This window comes from Lolium rigidum, chromosome 6 (genome assembly GCF_022539505.1).
Source record: "Lolium rigidum isolate FL_2022 chromosome 6, APGP_CSIRO_Lrig_0.1, whole genome shotgun sequence".
Classification (NCBI taxonomy): domain Eukaryota; kingdom Viridiplantae; phylum Streptophyta; class Magnoliopsida; order Poales; family Poaceae; genus Lolium; species Lolium rigidum.
The window spans coordinates 124,352,077-124,371,425 of record NC_061513.1 but is presented as its reverse complement, the minus strand read 5'-3'; the positions used below and the strand labels follow the sequence as shown (position 1 = coordinate 124,371,425).

The 19,349-nt window shown below is 41.9% G+C and overlaps 1 protein-coding gene across 1 annotated transcript; it reads left to right on the top strand.

Moving 5' to 3' along the window:
• The first annotated feature begins 15,867 nt into the window (after nucleotides 1-15,867).
• LOC124663235 lies at nucleotides 15,868-18,550 on the top strand. Its single transcript, XM_047200958.1, has 6 exons — nucleotides 15,868-17,263; nucleotides 17,408-17,478; nucleotides 17,649-17,698; nucleotides 17,854-17,953; nucleotides 18,037-18,195; nucleotides 18,422-18,550. Exons 1-6 carry the CDS (start codon nucleotides 15,868-15,870, stop codon nucleotides 18,548-18,550), a joined length of 1,905 nt encoding a protein of 634 aa, XP_047056914.1.
• The last annotated feature ends 799 nt before the right edge of the window (nucleotides 18,551-19,349 follow it).

The following is a 19,349-nucleotide window of genomic DNA, read 5'->3' as shown; positions in this document are numbered from 1 at the left end:
TCCAACAATGAATTGAGTATATATATGTGGATATATTTATTCGATAAGGAAGAAGTTTGAAACATTTGAATGGATTTAAATAAATTTCAGCATGAAGTGGAAATCATCGTAATAGAAAGGTCAAATATCTATGATTGGATCATGGTGGAAATATTTGAATTACGAGTTTTAGCGAACATGTAAGAGAGTTATGAAATTGTTCTACAACTCATGTTCCTTGGAGTATCATAGTGATGATGGAGTATCCGAGAAACGTATCCAAACCTTGTTGGGTTAATGATGAGATAATATGACACCATTATATTTTTGTGGATTATGCTTTAGAGACTACCGCTTTTACACTGAATAGAGCATCATCATGATCCGTTGAAATGACACCATACGAGTTATGGCATGGGTATGAACCCTAATAGTCCTTTCTTAAATTTTGGTATGCATAGCATACGTAAATAAGTTTACAACCAAAATCGGATGAATGTCTTTGTTGGTTATCTCAGAGATTTTATTGGGAATTCTTTCCACTATGGAGATAAAGACAAAAGTGTTTGTCAATGTTTCTTATTTCCAAGAAATTGTTTCTAGCGAAGTATTTGAGTGGGAGGACAATAGAACTTGATAAGGTTGATGAACCTGAGCATAATGATAAGATTAGCGCAGCATCGGAAATGGTTCCGGAAGCGGCCACGACGATCATGGCTCCCATGACTACAAAGTATTTTAGCTATGGAGATCGAAGTACCTATTGAACCTTGTAGGTATGGTTTACTTTATGATCAAATAAATGATTTGTGGACAAAGGATTGATTTTAAACAATGATAAACCAACTACATACAAAGAAGTTATGATGGGCCCTGACTCCGTTAAAATGGCTATGCGCCATGAAATCCAAGATAGGTGAATACTTTTTGAAAGTAAATGGATCTATAAAATTGATAGACTTGGATGGAACATTGATACGCGTAAAGCACACGCCCGTTGGGAACCCCAAGTGGAAGGTGTGATGCGTATAGCAGCAAGTTTCCCTCAGTAAGAAACCAAGGTTTATCGAACCAGTAGGAGTCAAGGATCACGTGAAGGTCGTTGGTGACGGAGTGTAGTGCGGCGCAACACCGGAGATTCCGGCGCCAACGTGGAACCTGCACAACACAATCAAAGTACTTTGCCCCAACGTAACGATGAGGTTGTCAATCTCACCGGCTTGCTGTAAACAAAGGATTAAATGTATAGTGTGGATGATGATGTTTGGTTGCGAAGAACAGTAAAGAACAATTGCAGTAGATTGTATTTCAGATGTAAAGAATGGACCGGGGTCCACAGTTCACTAGTGGTGTCTCTCCCATAAGATAAATATCATGTTGGGTGAACAAATTACAGTTGGGCAATTGACAAATAAAGAAGGCATAACAATGCACATACATATATCATGATGAGTACTATGAGATTTAATCAGGGCATTACGACAAAGTACATAGACCGCTATCCGAAGCATGCATCTATGCCTAAAAAGTCCACCTTCAAGTTATCATCCGAACCCCTTCCAGTATTAAGTTGCAAACAACAGACAATTGCATTAAGTATGGTGCATAATGTAATCAACACAAATATCCTTAGACAAAGCATTGATGTTTTATCCCTAGTGGCAACAACACATCCACGACCTTAGAACTTTCTATCACTGTCCCAGATTCAATGGAGGCATGAACCCACTATCGAGCATAAATACTCCCTCTTGGAGTTACAAGTATCAACTTGGCCAGAGCCTCTACTAGCAACGGAGAGCATGCAAGAACATAAACAACATATATGATAGATTGATAATCAACTTGACATAGTATTCAATATTCATCGGATCCCAACAAACACAACATGTAGCATTACAAATAGATGATCTTGATCATGATAGGCAGCTCACAAGATCTAACATGATAGCACAATGAGGAGAAGACAACCATCTAGCTACTGCTCATAGTCCAGGGGTGAACTACTCACACATCGATCCGGAGGCGATCATGGTGATGAAGAGACCTCCGGGAGATGATTCCCCTCTCCGGCAGGGTGCCGGAGGCGATCTCCTGAATCCCCGAGATGGGATTGGCGGCGGCGGCGTCTCTGGAAGGTTTTCCGTATCGTGGCTCTCGGTACTGGGGGTTTCGCGACGAAGGCTTTAAGTAGGCGGAAGGGTAGGTTTAGGGGCGGCGCGAGGGCCCCACACACCAGGGCGGCGCGGGCCCAGCCCTGGCCGTGCGGCCCTGGCGTGGCGGCGCCTCGTCGCCCCACTTCGTAATCCTTTCGGTCTTCTGGAAGCTTCGTGGAAAAATAAGACCCTGGGCGTTGATTTCGTCCAATTCCGAGAATATTTCCTTTGTAGGATTTCGAAACCAAAAACAGCGAAAACAGACAATCGGCTCTTCGGCATCTCGTCAATAGGTTAGTGCCGGAAAATGCATAATAATGACATATAATGTGTATAAAACATGTGAGTATCATCATAAAAGTAGCATGAAACATAAGAAATTATAGATACGTTTGAGACGTATCAAGCATCCCCAAGCTTAGTTCCTACTCGCCCTCGAGTAGGTAAACGATAACAAAGATAATTTCTGAAGTGACATGCTATCATAATCTTGATCAATACTATTGTAAAGCATATGAGATGAATGCAGCGATTCGAAGCAATGGTGAAGACAATGAGTAAACAAATGAATCATATAGCAAAGACTTTTCATGAATAATACTTTCAAGACAAGCATCAATAGGACTTGCATAAGAGTTACTCATAAAGCAATAAATTCTTAGTAGAAAGCTTTGAAACAACACAAAGGAAGATATAAGTTTCAGCGTTTGCTTTCAACTTCAACATATATATCTCATGGATAATTGTCAACACAAAGTAATATAACACGTGCAATAGGTAAACATGTAGGAATCAATGCACACAGTTTACACAAGTGTTTGCTTCTGAGATAGAAAGAAGTAGGTAAACTGACTCAACAATAAAGTAGAAGATAGGCCCTTCGCAGAGGGAAGCATGGATTACTATATTTGTGCTAGAGCTTTTCGTTTTGAAAACATAGAAACAATTTTGTCAACGGTAGTAATAAATCATATGTGTTATGTATGAGATATCCTATAAGTTGCAAGCCTCATGCATAGTATACCAATAGTGCTCGCTCCTTGTCCTAATTAGCTTGGATTAACATGGATTATCATTGCATAGCATATGTTTCAACCAAGTGTCACAAAGGGGTACCTCTATGCCGCTCGTACAAAGGTCTAAGGAGAAAGCTCGCATTGGATTTCTCGCTTTTGATTATTCTCAACTTAGACATCCATACCGGGACAACATAGACAACAGATAATGGACTCCTCTTTAATGCATAAGCATTCAAAAACAGATAAAATTCTCATAAGAGATTGAGGATTAATTGTCCAAACTGAATCTTCCACCATGGATCATGGCTTTAGTTACCGGCCCAATGTTCTTCTCTAACAATATGCATACTTAAACCATTTGATCATGAAAATCACCCTTACTTCAGACAAGACGAACATGCATAGCAACTCACATGATATTCAACAAAGGTAATAGTTGATGGCGTCCCCAGAAACATGGTTACCGCTCAACAAGCAACTTATTAAGAAATAAGATACATAAGTACATATATATTCTTCACCACAATAGTTTTTAAGGCTATTTTCCCACGAGCTATATATTGCAAAGACAAAGAATAGAATTTTAAAGGTAGCACTCAAGTAATTTACTTTGGAATGGCAGAGAAATACCATGTAGTAGGTATGTATGGTGGACACAAATGGCATAGTTTTTGGCTCAAGGATTTGGATGCACGAGAAGAATTCCCTCTCAATACAAGGCTAGGCTAGCAAGGTTGTTTGAAGCAAACTCAAGTATAAAGCGGTGCAGCAAGACTCACATATGAACATATTGTAAGCATTATAAGACTTTACATCGTATTCCTTGTTGTTCAAACACCTTAACCAGAAAATATCTAGACTCTAGAGAAACTAATCATGCAAACCAAATTTTAACAAGCTCTATGTAGTTCTTCATTAATAGGTGCAAAGTACATGATGCAAGAGCTTAAACATGATCTATATGAGCACAACAATTGCCAAGTATCAAATTATTCAAGACATTATACCAATTACCATATGCAGCATTTTCTGTTTCCAACCATATAACAATGAACGAAGTAGTTCAACCTTCGCCATGAACATTAAGAATAAAGCTAAGAACATATGTGTTCATTCGAAACAGCGGAGCGTGTCTCTCTCCCAAACAAGGAATGCTAGGATCCGATTTTATTCAAACAAAAATAAAAATAAAAACAAACAGACGCTCCAAGTAAAGCACATAAGATGTGATGAAATAAAAATATAGTTTCACTAGAGGTGACCTGATAAGTTGTCGATGAAGAAGGGATGCCTTGGGCATCCCCAAGCTTAGATGCTTGAGTCTTCTTAAAATATGCAGGGATGAACCACGGGGGCATCCCCAAGCTTAGATTTTTCACTCTTCTTGATCATATTGTATCCTCCTCCTCTCTTGACCCTTGAAAATTTCCTCCACACCAAACTCAAAACAAATTCATTAGAGGGTTAGTGCATAATTGAAAATTCATATATTCAGAGGTGACATAATAATTCTTAACACTTCTGGATATTGCACAAAGCTACTGAAGGTTAATGGAGCAAAGAAATCCATCAAACATAGCAAAACAGGCAATGCGAAATAAAAGGCAGAATCTGTCAAAACAGAACAGTCCGTAAAGATGAATTTTTCTGGGGCACTTAACTTGCTCAGATGAAAATTCCCAAATTTAATGAAAGTTGCGTACATATCTGAGGATATTGCACGTAAATTGGCAGATTTTTCTAAATTTTCTACAGCAGGGGCGGCTCAATTTCGTGACAGCAAGAAATCTGTTCCTGCGCAGTAATCCAAATCTAGTATTGACTTTACTATCAAAGACTTTACTTGGCACAACAATGCAATAAAATAAATATAAGTAGAGGTTGCTACAGTAGTAACAACTTCCAAGACTCAAATTTAAAATAAAATTGCAGAAGTAAAATAATGGGTTGTCTCCCATAAGCGCTTTTCTTTAACGCCTTTCAGCTAGGCGCAGAAAGTGTGAATCAAGTATTGTCAAGAGACGAAGCATCAACATCATAATTTGTTCTAATAATATAATCATAAGGTAACTTCATTATCTTTCTAGGGAAGTGTTCCATACCTTTCTTGAGAGGAAATTGATATTTAATATTACCTTCCTTCATATCAATGGTAGCACCAACAGTTCGAAGAAAAGGTCTTCCCAATATAATGGGACAAGATGCATTGCATTCAATATCCAAGACAACAAAATCAACGGGGACAAGGTTATTGTTAACCATAATACGAACATTATCAATCCTCCCCAAAGGTTTCTTTATAGCATTATCAGCAAGATTAACATCCAAATAACAATTTTTCAATTGAGGCAAGTCAAGCATATCATAGATTTTCTTAGGCATAACGTAAATACTTGCACCAAGATCACATAAAGCATTACAATCAAAATCATTGACCCTCATCTTAATGATGGGCTCCCAACCATCTTCTAACTTCCTAGGAATAGAAGTTTCAAGTTTTAGTTTCTCTTCTCTAGCTTTTATGAGAGCATTTGTAATATGTTTTGTAAATGCCAAATTTATAGCACTAGCATTGGGACTTTTAGCAAGTTTTTGTAAAAACTTTATAACTTCAGAGATGTGACAATCATCAAAATCTAAACCATTATGATCTACAGCAATGGGATCATTGTCCCCAATATTTTGAAAAATTTCAGCAGTTTTATCACAAACAGTTTCAGCAGTTTTAGCAGTTTCAGCCAATTTTGCACGCTTTGCACTAGGAGTAGAAACATTGCCAACACCAATTATTTTACCATTGATAGTAGGAAGTGTAGCAACATGTGAAGCATTATCATTACTAGTGGTGGTAATAGTCCAAACTTTAGCTACATTATTCTCTTTAGCAAGTTTTTCATTTTCTTCTCTTTTCCACCTAGCATGCAATTCAGCCATCAATCTAATATTTTCATTAATTCGAACTTGGATGGCGTTTGCTGTAGTAACAATTTTATTATAATTATCCTTATTAGGCATCACTTTCAATTTTAAAAGATCAACATCAGAGGCAAGTCTATCAACCTTAGAAGCAAGAATATCAATTTTATCAAGCTTTTTCTCAACAGATTTATTAAAAGCAGTTTGTATACTAATAAATTCTTTAAGCATGGCTTCAAGACCAGGGGGTACACTCCTATTATTGTTGTAAGAATTCCCATAAGAATTACCATAACCATTACTATTAGCAGAAGGATATGGCCTATAGTTGTTACCGGAATTATTCCTATAAGCATTGTTGTTGAAATTATTACTTTTAATGAAGTTCACATCAACATGTTCTTCTTGGGCAACCAATGAAGCTAAAGGAACATTATTAGGATCAACATTAGATCTACCATTCACAAGCATAGACATAATAACATCAATCTTATCACTCAAGGAGGAGGTTTCTTCAACAGAATTTACCTTCTTACCTTGTGGAGCCCTTTCAGTGTGCCATTCGGAGCAATTGATCATCATATTATCAAGAAGCTTGGTTGCCGCCCCTAAAGTAATGGACATAAAGGTACCTCCAGCAGCTGAATCCAATAGGTTCCGCGAAGAAAAATTCAATCCTGCATAGAAGGTTTGGATGATCATCCAAGTAGTTAGTCCATGGGTAGGGCAATTCTTCACCAAAGATTTCATTCTCTCCCATGCTTGAGCAACATGTTCATTATCTAATTGCTTAAAATTCATTATGCTACTTCTCAAAGATATAATTTTAGCGGGAGGATAATATCTACCAATAAAAGCATCCTTACATTTAGTCCATGAATCAATACTATTTCTAGGCAAAGATAGCAACCAATCTTTAGCTCTTCCTCTTAAGGAGAAAGGAAACAATTTTAATTTTATAATGTCACCATCTACATCCTTATATTTTTGCATTTCACAAAGTTCAACAAAATAATTAAGGTGGGCAGCAACATCATCGAACTAACACCGGAAAATTGCTCTCTCATAACAAGATTTAGTAAAGCGAGGTTTAATTTCAAAAAATTCTCTCTGTAGTAGCGAGTGGAGCAATAGGTGTGCATAGGAAATCATTATTATTTGTGCTAGTGAAGTCACACAACTTAGTATTCTCAACAGTACCCATTTTAGCAGTAGTAAATAAAGCAAACTAAATAAAGTAAATGCAAGTAGCTAATTTTTTTGTGTTTTTAATATGGAGAAGAAGACAGTAAATAAAGTGAAACTAGCAACTAATTTTTTTTGTATTTTTGATATAAAGAGTAAACAAAGCAGTAAATAAAATAAAGTAAAGCAAGCCAAAAACAAAGTAAAGAGATTGGATGTGGGAGACTCCCCTTGCAGCGTGTCTTGATCTCCCGACAACGGCGCCGGAAATTTAGCTTGATACGCGTAAAGCACACGCCCGTTGGGAACCCCAAGTGGAAGGTGTGATGCGTATAGCGAGCAAGTTTCCCTCAGTAAGAAACCAAGGTTTATTGAACCAGTAGGAGTCAAGGATCACGTGAAGGTCGTTGGTGACGGAATGTAGTGCGGCGCAACACCAGGGATTCCGGCACCAACGTGGAACCTGCACAACACAATCAAAGTACTTTGCCACAACGTAACAGTGAGGTTGTCAATCTCACCGGCTTGCTGTAAGCAAAGGATTAAATGTATAGTGTGGATGATGATGTTTGGTTGCGAAGAACAGTAAAGGATAATTGCAGTAGATTGTATTTCAGATGTAAAGAATGGACCGGGGTCCACAGTTCACTAGTGGTGTCTCTCCCATAAGATAAATAGCATGTTGGGTGAATAAATTACAGTTGGGCAATTGACAAATAAAGAAGGCATAACAATGCACATACATATATCATGATGAGTACTATGAGATTTAATCAGTGGCATTACGACAAAGTACATAGACCGCTATCCAGCATGCATCTATGCCTAAAAAGTCCACCTTCAAGTTATCATTCGAACCCCTTCCAGTATTAAGTTGCAAACAACAGACAATTGCATTAAGTATGGTGCGTAATGTAATCAACACAAATATCCTTAGACAAAGCATTGATGTTTTATCCCTAGTGGCAACAAGACATCCACAACCTTAGAACTTTCCGTCACCGTCCCGCATTCAATGGAGGCATGAACCCACTATCGAGCATAAATACTCCCTCTTGGAGTTACAAGTATCAACTTGGCCGAGCCTCTACTAGCAACGGAGAGCATGCAAGAACATAAACAACATATATGATAGATTGATAATCAACTTGACATAGTATTCAATATTCATCGGATCCCAACAAACACAACATGTAGCATTACAAATAGATGATCTTGATCATGATAGGCAGCTCACAAGATCTAACATGATAGCACAATGAGGAGAAGACAACCATCTAGCTACTGCTATGGACCCATAGTCCAGGGGTGAACTACTCACACATCGGTCCGGAGGCGATCATGGTGATGAAGAGACCTCCGGGAGATGATTCCCCTCTCCGGCAGGGTGCCGGAGGCGATCCCCTGAATCCCCCGAGATGGGATTGGCGGCGGCGGCGTCTCTAGAAGGTTTTTCGTATCGTGGCTCTCGGTACTGGGGGTTTCGCGACGAAGGCTTTAAGTAGGCGGAAGGGTAGATTTAGGGGCGGCGCGAGGGCCCCACACACCAGGGCGGCGCGGGCCCAGCCCTGGCCGTGCGGCCCTGGCGTGGCGGCGCCTCGTCGCCCCACTTCGTAATCCTTTCGGTCTTCTGGAAGCTTCGTGAAAAAATAAGACCCTGGGCGTTGATTTCGTCCAATTCCGAGAATATTTTCTTTGTAGGATTTCTGAAACCAAAAACAACAGAAAACAGCAACGGGCTCTTCGGCATCTCGTCAATAGGTTAGTGCCGGAAAATGCATAATAATGACATATAATGTGTATAAAACATGTGAGTATCATCATAAAAGTAGCATGGAACATAAGAAATTATAGATACGTTTGAGACGTATCAAATATCCTTGAAGAAGCTCGACTTGTCGAAAAGTTGTTTACGACAAATTTCAAAGAGTTGACTACGATAAGATTAGATCTTCCGTAGCAATGCTTATAGTCTATGTGGATTATTCTAGTAATTGCTACATATTTCTTTTATGAGATATGATAGTAGGATGGAAAAAATATATTCCTTACCAGAAGTGTGTATGAAGGATGTATACTAGATACAAACCAAAGAGTTTTGCTAGTCCGTGGAATACTAGATAAGTATACAAACTTCAATTTTATGAAGTGAGTATCGTGGAGTTGGAATCTTCACCGGATGAAATAGTCAAAGAGTTTTTGATTTCATCGGAAACGATGAAGATGCTTGAATTTGCAAGAAATTAAGTGGGAGCGTTGAGACATATTTATAATACTTTATGTAGATGACATATCGTTGATTATAAATGATGTAATTATATAATTGATGTGAATAAAAGGTTTCATTGAGAATTAACTTCAATGAAAGGATATGGACTGAAACATATTTAGTGTCAAGATCTATGAAGATAGATTGAAACACATAATAAGTTTAAGTTAAAAGTACATAGAATGAATATTGAAGTAGTTCAATATAAAAATATTAAGAAGGTGTTCTTTTCATGAGAAGGTTTAACAAGACTTGAGTGTATTTGACACTCAATGAGTAAAACCACATGAGTGATTTTAGATCATGAATAATATGTACATAATCAGATGTCCTGTGCTCTAAAGAGTTAGGAGCATATACCAGAATGATTCATGTGATGATTATTGGACAACAATAGGAATACCCTTGAGTACTTTATAAGAACCAAGGATATATATATAATTTTGTATGGGGTAATGAAAAACAAATCGCTGTAAGGTGTTGCCCCGATATTAGTTTGGTCACATGTAAAAATAAATTTCAATCTCATTTATGATAAGTGTTGATTAAAAGGTAGCACAATGAGCTAGAAGAAATCTATGCTAGATTTAGATGAGTTGTTTTGACAATGAATGAGGATGTTTAAGTCGAGGAGTTCTTTGAGAACTTGGTGTAGTTCCGATAGTGTCAGAACTTTGAAACTATATTGTGCGTGACAATATTAGTGACATATTTCAGACCGCGGAATTAAGGTTCCACCAGAAGACCGAACATATACGATAAATGCCGACTCATTTGGAAAATGAGTGATGCGTTGAGACGCAAATGAATTACAAAATATATACGTTTCTGAGCGTGTCAGATCCGTTGACTAAAACCTCTCCCATGAGCAAAACATGATAAAGCACCAGAAGGCCAGGGTGTTATATCTTTACAAATGTAAACTAGATTATTGAATCTAGTGCAAGTGGGAGACTGTTGGAGATATGCCCAAGAGGCAATAATAAAATGATTATTATAATATATCTTTGTGTTTATGATAAATATTTGCATACCATGCTATAATTGTATTAACCGAAACATTGATACATGTGTGTTATGTAAACAACAAGGAGTCCCTAGTAAGCCTCTTGTATAACTAGCTTGTTGATTAATAGATGATCATGGTTTCGTGATCATGAACATTAGATGTTATTAATAACAAGGTTATGTCATTAGATGAATGATATAATGGACACACACCCAAATAAGCGTAGCATAAGATCACGTCATTAAGTTCAACTTGCTATTACCTTCCGATACATAGTTACCTAGTCCTTCGACCATGAGATCATGTAAATCACTTATACCGGAAGGGTACTTTGATTACATCAAACTCCACTGCGTAAATGGGTGGTTATAAAGATGAGATTAAGTATTCGGAAAGTGTGAGTTGAGGCATATGGATCAAGCGTGGGATTTGTCCATCCCGATGACGGATAGATATACTCTGGGCCCTCTCGGTGGAATGTCGTCTGATTAGCTTGCAAGCATGTGACTGGTTCACAAGAGATGATATGCCACGGTACGAGTAAAGAGTACTTGTCTGTGACGAGGTTGAACAAGGTATCGTGATACCGATGATCGAACCTCGGACAAGTAGAGTATCGCGTGACAAAGGGAATCGGTATCGTATGTAAATGGTTCAATCGATCACTAAGTTATCGTTGAATATGTGGGAGCCATTATGAATCTCCAGATCCCGCTACTGGTTATTGGTCGGAGAGAAGTCTCAGCCATGTCTGCATAGTTCACGAACCGTAGGGTGACACACTTAAGGTTTGATGTCATTTTAAGTAGATATGGAATATGGAATGGAGCTCGAATGTTGTTCGGAGTCTCGGATGGGATCCAAGACATCACGAGGAGGTTCAGAATGGTCCGGAGAATAAGATTCATATATGGGAAGTCATTTTCCGGGGTTCAAAAAAAGTCCGGTGTTTTGACTGGAGCTTCTAGAAGATTTTGGAAGGACCGGAATAGTCTAGAATATTTGGAAGGTTCCGGAAGTGTCCGGGACAACCCGGACTCTCTAAGGAAGTCCAGAGGCTTCCATAATAGGTGTATCCATGTTTTCCTTAAAGGTTAAGAAGTTTCCCCTAAGGCAGATTCGGATTTGGCAAAAGAAGTTTCCCCTAAGACAGAAACCTACCGAAACTTTCCCAAACTTTGGGGGCAGGTCTTGGATGACCCAAGGACCTTTTCCACCTATAAAAGGAGGGCAAGGGGAGCCCCAAGAGCTCCACAAGTCGCAGCCCTAGCTCCCCCTCTCCCAAACCCTAGCTACTCTCTCCTCCTTCTTCTCCCGCAGCGCTTACGGCGAAGCCCTGCCGGAGATCTCCACCACCACTGTCACCACGCCGTCGTGCTGGCGGGATTCCGAGGAGGATCTACTACAACCGCTGCCCGCTGGAACGGGGAGAAGGACGTCGTCATCAACACCGAACGTGTGACCGAACACGGAGGTGCTGCCCGACTGTGGCACCGTCAAGATCTTCTACGCGCTTTTGAAAGCGGCAAGTGATGGACTACAACAACAACGAGATCTAATCTCGTAGGCTTTGGAAATCTTCGAGGGTTAGTCTCATGATCTTCTCGTTGCTACCATCTTCTAGATTGGATCTTGGCTTGTTATTCGTTCTTGCGGTAGGAAATTTTTTGTTTTCTATGCTACGAATCCCATCACCTTGCGATGCGCCCAGGCTTTCACAAATTCCTGGATCCGCCCACTCTTTAATTGAGTGTAGAATGGCTAGGTGTGTTTGTGCCCTTTTAGACGAGGAGACTGTCGAGCACATGTGTTCTACGACTGAACCAAGTGCTAAATGCTAGATTTTCAAGATGATGGAGTTCTTGTCTCATGAAGAATCTATAATATCTAAATTGGAGCAATCCACTTAGGGTAATTCTCTCAACATGCAAGCATGCCACCTCATCAAGATGCCACCTCACCAAATAACAGTTTTTCTTTAGTTTTGTTTTTTGCATATTTGAGTTAGACTCCTCACCAAATAGCCAACGTTTCGTTGGAAACTTTTGGCCTTACGCCCCTGTGGTGTTAGTGGTGGATATGAATCATGTGAAATAACTGGCTAGGTAACTAAACAGTCGCCGGCCAGCCGGCCGTCCTTCTTCTTATTCTTCTGGGAACCGCTTCATTTGTGCCCGTTTCCTCACTCCACCTTGCCCCTGTTCTCCCTTCCGTAGATCACGCGGTGACGGCCATGAGACCAACACAGTTCCGAGTCCTGACAACCTCTGATGCATCGACCAGATTCTAAGCGCCACCTGCTAGCACTTTGGTTTCTCATGTCACATGGATCATGGATGCTTTCATGCTTAATCTTTTTTGGTGCAGGGATTTCTTTGCTGTTCCTAGGTTCTGTGGGATTGGTACCTTAATGTGATTCACTCCTTGATTTAGGTGGTAAGTTTCAACGGCTTCCAAGCATTTGGGCTTGATTTATTTTGATGTGAATTATGGTTTGTGTTCGTGCTGCTACCGGGAGATATAGGTTGATACAAGAAAGGATCATATGCATATAACCTGTCTTGATAAATGTACACGACAAGATTGCAGTAATAGTTTCAACCTTCATTCATCCTTTTACCCTTCAAAGCTGCAAATGGATTTCGTCATATTCATAACCATAGGTTAGCTCAGGTCAGTAACTTCTAAATTCAGTTAATCCATTTTTGATTCATTACCAACCGTGCCATTTCGTAACATCTTTTTGAGCAACTTGGTGTTGCTTCTAAGGCACGATAATTTTCTATTGCATTTATGAATCTGATATTACCAAAGGAAGGTTTTACGTGTTACTGGAAGTGACTAGGTTGTTGTTGTTTTTAACCCACATATATGATACTTCATTGCTAAAGTCTCTACCTGCAAATGAAGGATGCTACAAGTTTTTCAAGGAAGCTTTTCCCGTATCATGCTTCAGTAAATATATATGGGTGCGAAGCTGGTTTCAAGACAATATATGCGTGCCATAATGTTAAGAGGACTGAACTAGATCATGTGAAGATGTTCAAATGGATGATGTGATTACAGGGAAAAAGTTCAAGCTACTTTGAATATATATGCGGATTTCTTTTCATACTTGCTGGTGTTCTCCATATGCCAAAATGCAAGGAAATAGAAAAGTAGCCTTAATTTAGTGTGCTGTTACATCTGCGTAAGGTTTTCTGTATTGTGAGAAACATAAATCATAGTTGATCGAAGTCAGTTCAGATCTTTGCGCTTGCTCTGTATTGCAAAAGTAGCTTATTTGGACTATGTAAAGAGTGAGATGTTCGGTTTATCTACTTAAACTTCGTTGATGCGAAAAGTTTAATGCTATTCTGTGGTGTATGTTTGAACCTAAGGTGCAAGAGGATTTTTCACATGAAGTTCATTACTCATAAATTTGTAATTTCTTTATTTTCCACGCTCTTCCGCAACAACGCGCGGGAAATCTTCTAGTTCATCAAGGTTTTGGTGATTTTGTGGGCGATTTGGACTGCTAGAATTGCAATGATTTTTGTGGTGTCACTTGACGCAACACATACCTACATGGCGTAAATAATCTTGTAAATACTTGCATACGAAACCTACAAACTTCATTTGTCTAGATCTGACATTATTATTACCTATATTAAAGTTGACCCCTTTGCTAAAATCTTGGCATTTTAGATACTGTAGACGGTAGCTTTTCATCTAATCAAATTTTAACGCGTCGGCAATTTTTCTTCGTAGATGGGCAGATGCCATTATACTGTATATTGGAGATAGAGTCTCCTTCAATCAAAACAAAAAAAATACTATATATTGGAGAGAGAGAGGGGCCGTGCCGTGCTGTGAGAGGAGAAAAGGTAACCCTAAGGGCATCTCCAACGCCGGCGACCCATCCCGCGCCCGCGCGTCCGGATGGGTCAAACCGGACAAAAATGCGGCCCAGCGCGCGGACCCATCCGAAAAACGGATGGTCGCGCCGTCCGGGACGACCCAAAGCCGGCCCAAATCTGGGCCGAGTTTGCGTGGCCGCGAATCGCTGGCCGCTCGCGTCCTCCCCTTGTCCGCCCCTGGACCGCCTGTCTGCCTCCCAAACACACTCACTCCACTCCAGTCCCAAAACCTAGAGATGGCCGACGAAGTTCCTGCCGCCGCCACCGCCACCATCGGAGACGAGGCCCATCTCGCGGCCGTTGCCGCTCCTCCCGTGGAGGCGGCTCCTGAACTGGACGCTCCGGTGGTCGTGGAGCCCGGGCCGGCGACGAAGGCGAAGCCCGAGTTCTCCGCGGAGCAGAGGGCGATCGAGAGCAAGAAGCGGGGCAACCGGCGCAGGGCGCACGAGCAACGGAAGAAGGATGTCGCTACCACGGAGGAGCGGCAGCGGGGGGCGGAGCACCTCCTCCAACTCCAAACGCTGGCGAAGGCGAATGACATGAAAGAGCATGCCATGCTCTTTTACGGCCACGCAACGGTCGCTCAGCACATGATCGTCCAGGGAGCCGGCACGGCCTCGGGGGGGGGGGGGGGCAGCTCGGCCTCATCCGTGACCCGACCCCTTCCTCCAAGGTCAACAGCCCCGCCGACTGCCTCGCTTGGGTACACGCCCCGCGCGCAGGAAAAGGTGGTGCCGTCGGGGCGGTACACGTACCCGTCACGGGATGGGTCACCGGAGGTGGGTGAGTTCATGACGGGGCTATCGCCTTCGTCCATTGACCTCAACCGTGCGTCGGCGAACTCCAAGGCCCCCAAGCACCTGGGAGCAGCAGCGATGACCGATGCACGCAACCTGCTCAACGATTTGTCGGCCGAGCGCGCGCCGCCATCGATGCAGGCACCATCCACCGTACAGGCCCTTCCGTCTTACCCGCCGATAATGCCGACCACCGTGTCATATCCTTTGACGGACCAGGCTCCCCAGCTACCTCCCATTGACATAGAGGAGGACAACACTGGCCATCCCGACAGCATGAACATCGACCAGGAGACGTAGTTCGCTGATGAGCTCACACAAGCCGTAGCTGCACAAGCTCGAGGTCGCCATGTTAGCAAAAGAACCACTAACTACACCGCGCAAGAGGACAAGATGCTCGTTGATGGATGGTTGATCATTGAGCAAGATGCATTGACAGGGGTCCATATTCTGGCGCTGAAGCTATGAATACTTCCATGAACAAATACGGACACGAGCCCACCCAAACGCCAAATCGGACGCGTTGGAGATGCCCTAGTCCCCAAATCAAAATCGATTATTTCATCAGGTCCTTCCACCCCTCGATTGCTTACCGAATCCAATCCCCTGATTCTTCTTTCAATCTTTCCTCAAAATCCATGGCCGACATCCCCAATGGAGGCCGGCTGCCCTCGATTCTGCTCGCCCGGAAGCCGCGCTTCACCGACAGCCGGAACGATACGACGGCCACAGCCAAATCACAAGATGGCTACACCATGGCGGTCTCCTTCTGGATGGAAAACCCGCCGGACTTGTCCCTCTTCTCCATCCACTGTACCAAGCCCCCCCATGATTTGTCGCGAAACCTCAATTTCTCAGTTACACCACTCGTGGTCGGCGCGGACGGCCCTTTCGTCCTCCTCCGCGCCTGTTTCTACGCCACCAGCATGCACGAATATTTCCTGTACAAGGCCGGTTCTCCCCCGTCTCTCGATCGGATTATTCTTTCTCCCGACGAGTTGGATGATCTGAGCGGGGTCAGGGAGTGGGGCATCCTCGGCCACGGGGGCGACGGCCACTATCTCCTGGCCGCTCTCCGTGACGCACCGTCGTCGGAGTCGGACGCCGGCCACCGTCTCCTGGCCGCTCTCCGTGACGGCTATCAGCTTCGAATCTATTCGTCCAAGACAAAATCATGGAGCACTAGGACACTGCACAATCCATGTCCTGGGCTCGATAGGGTTATACCCGACAAGGTGATCACGCTTGGACAAGAAGGCTTACTAGCCTGGGTTGATTTGTCACACGGCCTTCTCGTCTGCGACTTGCTTCTTCTTCTTCTTCAACATCAAGATCCTGCTCCTGCTGGTGCTCCTGTAAGCTGCTTCATCCCGTTGCCTGAGCCGTTGCCTGGAAACAGGTACAAGCTCAATTATCCTTTTGCCCACACCCACAAGATAAACAAACGCCCTTCATGGGACGAAGAATCCCTCTCGCCAAGCTGGTTTAGGGATCTCGCGTGTGTCAATGGCGTGCTCAAGTTTGTTGAGATGGAGAATCATCCCGCTCCTCATCCTCAAAACACGGAGGACAATATTATTTACGATGCAGACTTGATCATGTCGATCAAGTGCAAACCATTCGAAAGCGATGTCAGTATGCAGCTCTCGTCCTTTAGGGATGCCTGGAGGGCTGTGACATGGACTCGGAAACTAGTTTGGCCGCTGCTGCCATCATCTAACTTTTGGCGCAAGACATGTGCTGCTCATGTTGCTGATTTAAAGATGGACACACCATCGTTGGCGGCATTCAGGGAACGCTACTCAGCTTTCCCCATCCTCCGCCCGGAGGATGGTGATGATATTATTTATCTCAAATCTATGGTGGAACCCAGTGATGGGGATGGATGGGTGGCTGCTATTGACATAGGAAACAAGGAACTCAAAGCAATTGGGCAGTATTATCTTCCGGATGATTTTTATTACCACCGTCGCTATGACCCTGAACACCCTTTCCGTGCCTCTACATTGTCCCGCCATCTGGATATCATTCCAGGTATGCTAGTCCTTACGTTCTTAGTAGTTATCTTCTTCTTGTGACTGCCTTGTTTGTTTGTGTTCGATGGCATCTGCATCTTTGTTTGCTGGTTCCCTAAAAAAAAGATATTGGTGTTGCTTATGAATTTTGCGGCTTCTGTAGGCGTTGAAGTCTCGGCGTGTTGCAAGATCCCAGAGGCTAGCAGCTCTGCAAATCATCCAAGCAACACCTCAGTTAGTATTTCTCCTCACTTTTTATTATTATTTCAAAAAAAATGAATTGCTTGCTGCCAACTAACTTGCACTCTCTTCTGTGCATAGATCCGTGTTCCTCACTTTTTATTATTATTTCAAAAAAATGAATTGCTTGCTGCCAACTAACTTGCACTCTCTTCTGTGCATAGATCCGTGTCAGTGAGGCCAGTTCCTGCAAACCAAGGAGCAAAATCCAAAGGCAAGTTTCCTTTTCTTTGCGGAAACTCTGTTCTGCTAAGGCATGGGCACTTGTGATTCGATTTAGATCAATTCATTCTATAATTTGATAGCTATTCACTGATTTGTTTTGCCTTATATTGCTATATTTTCTTTAATTAACTTTCTATTCCACAGGCTATCAGAAATCTCTGAGGAACTCAAGCGTATACGAGATCATCAGAAGAGTATACAGAATCATCATATTTGCCAGGTTCATCCTGTTAAAAACTATCTGGTATGTTCTATTCCATATGCCCTGTTTCCAATCCATTTTTCCATCATCGTTCAGCAAGATTAATTAGAGTTCACCATTTCCAGCCACAACAGCAAAAGTGGGGTGCGACCCCTGTGTATCCATTGTGTCCCCAGGACAACAATCAGGTATGTGCCGCCCCTGTGTATCCATCGCAACTCCATGGAAACAGTCTGGTATGTGTGCCCCCTGTGTATCCATCGCGGCTCCATGAAAACAATCTGGTATGTTGTATTCCATATACTATGTTTCACTTTTGTCTACCATCATATAGTTTAAAAAAATGTCTAAAAGCAACTAAATTGTTACAGTAAATTCATTATTGAGGATTTGAGGTCATTGTAAGTAACAGAGATGAAATTATCTATTTCTGCTATGCTGTGTTGTGCTACTTTTGACGCCCGTTCCCCCCTCATCTTATTATAAGCTGTTTGTTGCCTATAACTTCAGGCATCCCAGACATGTTTGAACAACTACCATGGGTATCCACAACAACTTTCTGCCCATAGCCCATTTGCATATGGCGCATACACAGGCTATGGAAACTACCAAGAGCAGTGGCCTAGTGGTACATCTTGAAGGCAATCACCAGCGTCAGCAAACACCTTGAGGTAAAAACGTTGTTGACATGCTCATCTTTTAGACAATAGTCATGGTCTCATTAAGATTATCTGTTGTAAAAACATTGTTGACATGCTCCTCTTTTAGACAGTACTCATGGTCTGATTAAGATTACCTCTTGAAGATAGTTGTTGTTACTAGTCGTTGCATATGCCAAATCCATGCGTGTTTCAAACTAAAAGTTAAAGACGGTTACATGGGGGCATGACTCACTGTTGCTCTAAACATAAATTTTGATGAAATGTGAGTACAGTTTCCAAAAAAAGATTGGGAGGTTAATCGAAAGTTGTGGTAAGGCCTGGAGTAGCATATTTGAAGTTGTAGGCCAAATGAAGTGTAGATGTTGAACTAAGGAATCTAACCAACGTCTGTCGGTTGATTGTGCTATCATCACACATAAGTTGAATGCCCGTGCATTACCGTGGCCCCTTAAGTTTGTTCTATCATCAGACATATCCTACTTGTAAAAAATGAATTATACACTATTCACGCATATAGGGAAGATATGCAAGTAGTATTAAAATATTAAATATGTTAGCAACCATTACATTTTGAAAGACACATCTAATCGGAGGTATATAATATGATCATCATGGAAGCTGCTCAAATCTGGTCCAGAAGTTCAAGTGTTCAGGACTTCCTCGAGACTGTTCGCTTCTTCGAATTTTTGGTTATGCCTATCCATTGTCCTTGATGGCGAGAATATTAATGTTGCGCCCTGAGTGACCTACAGTTGACCAGGAGAGAATACTTGTTC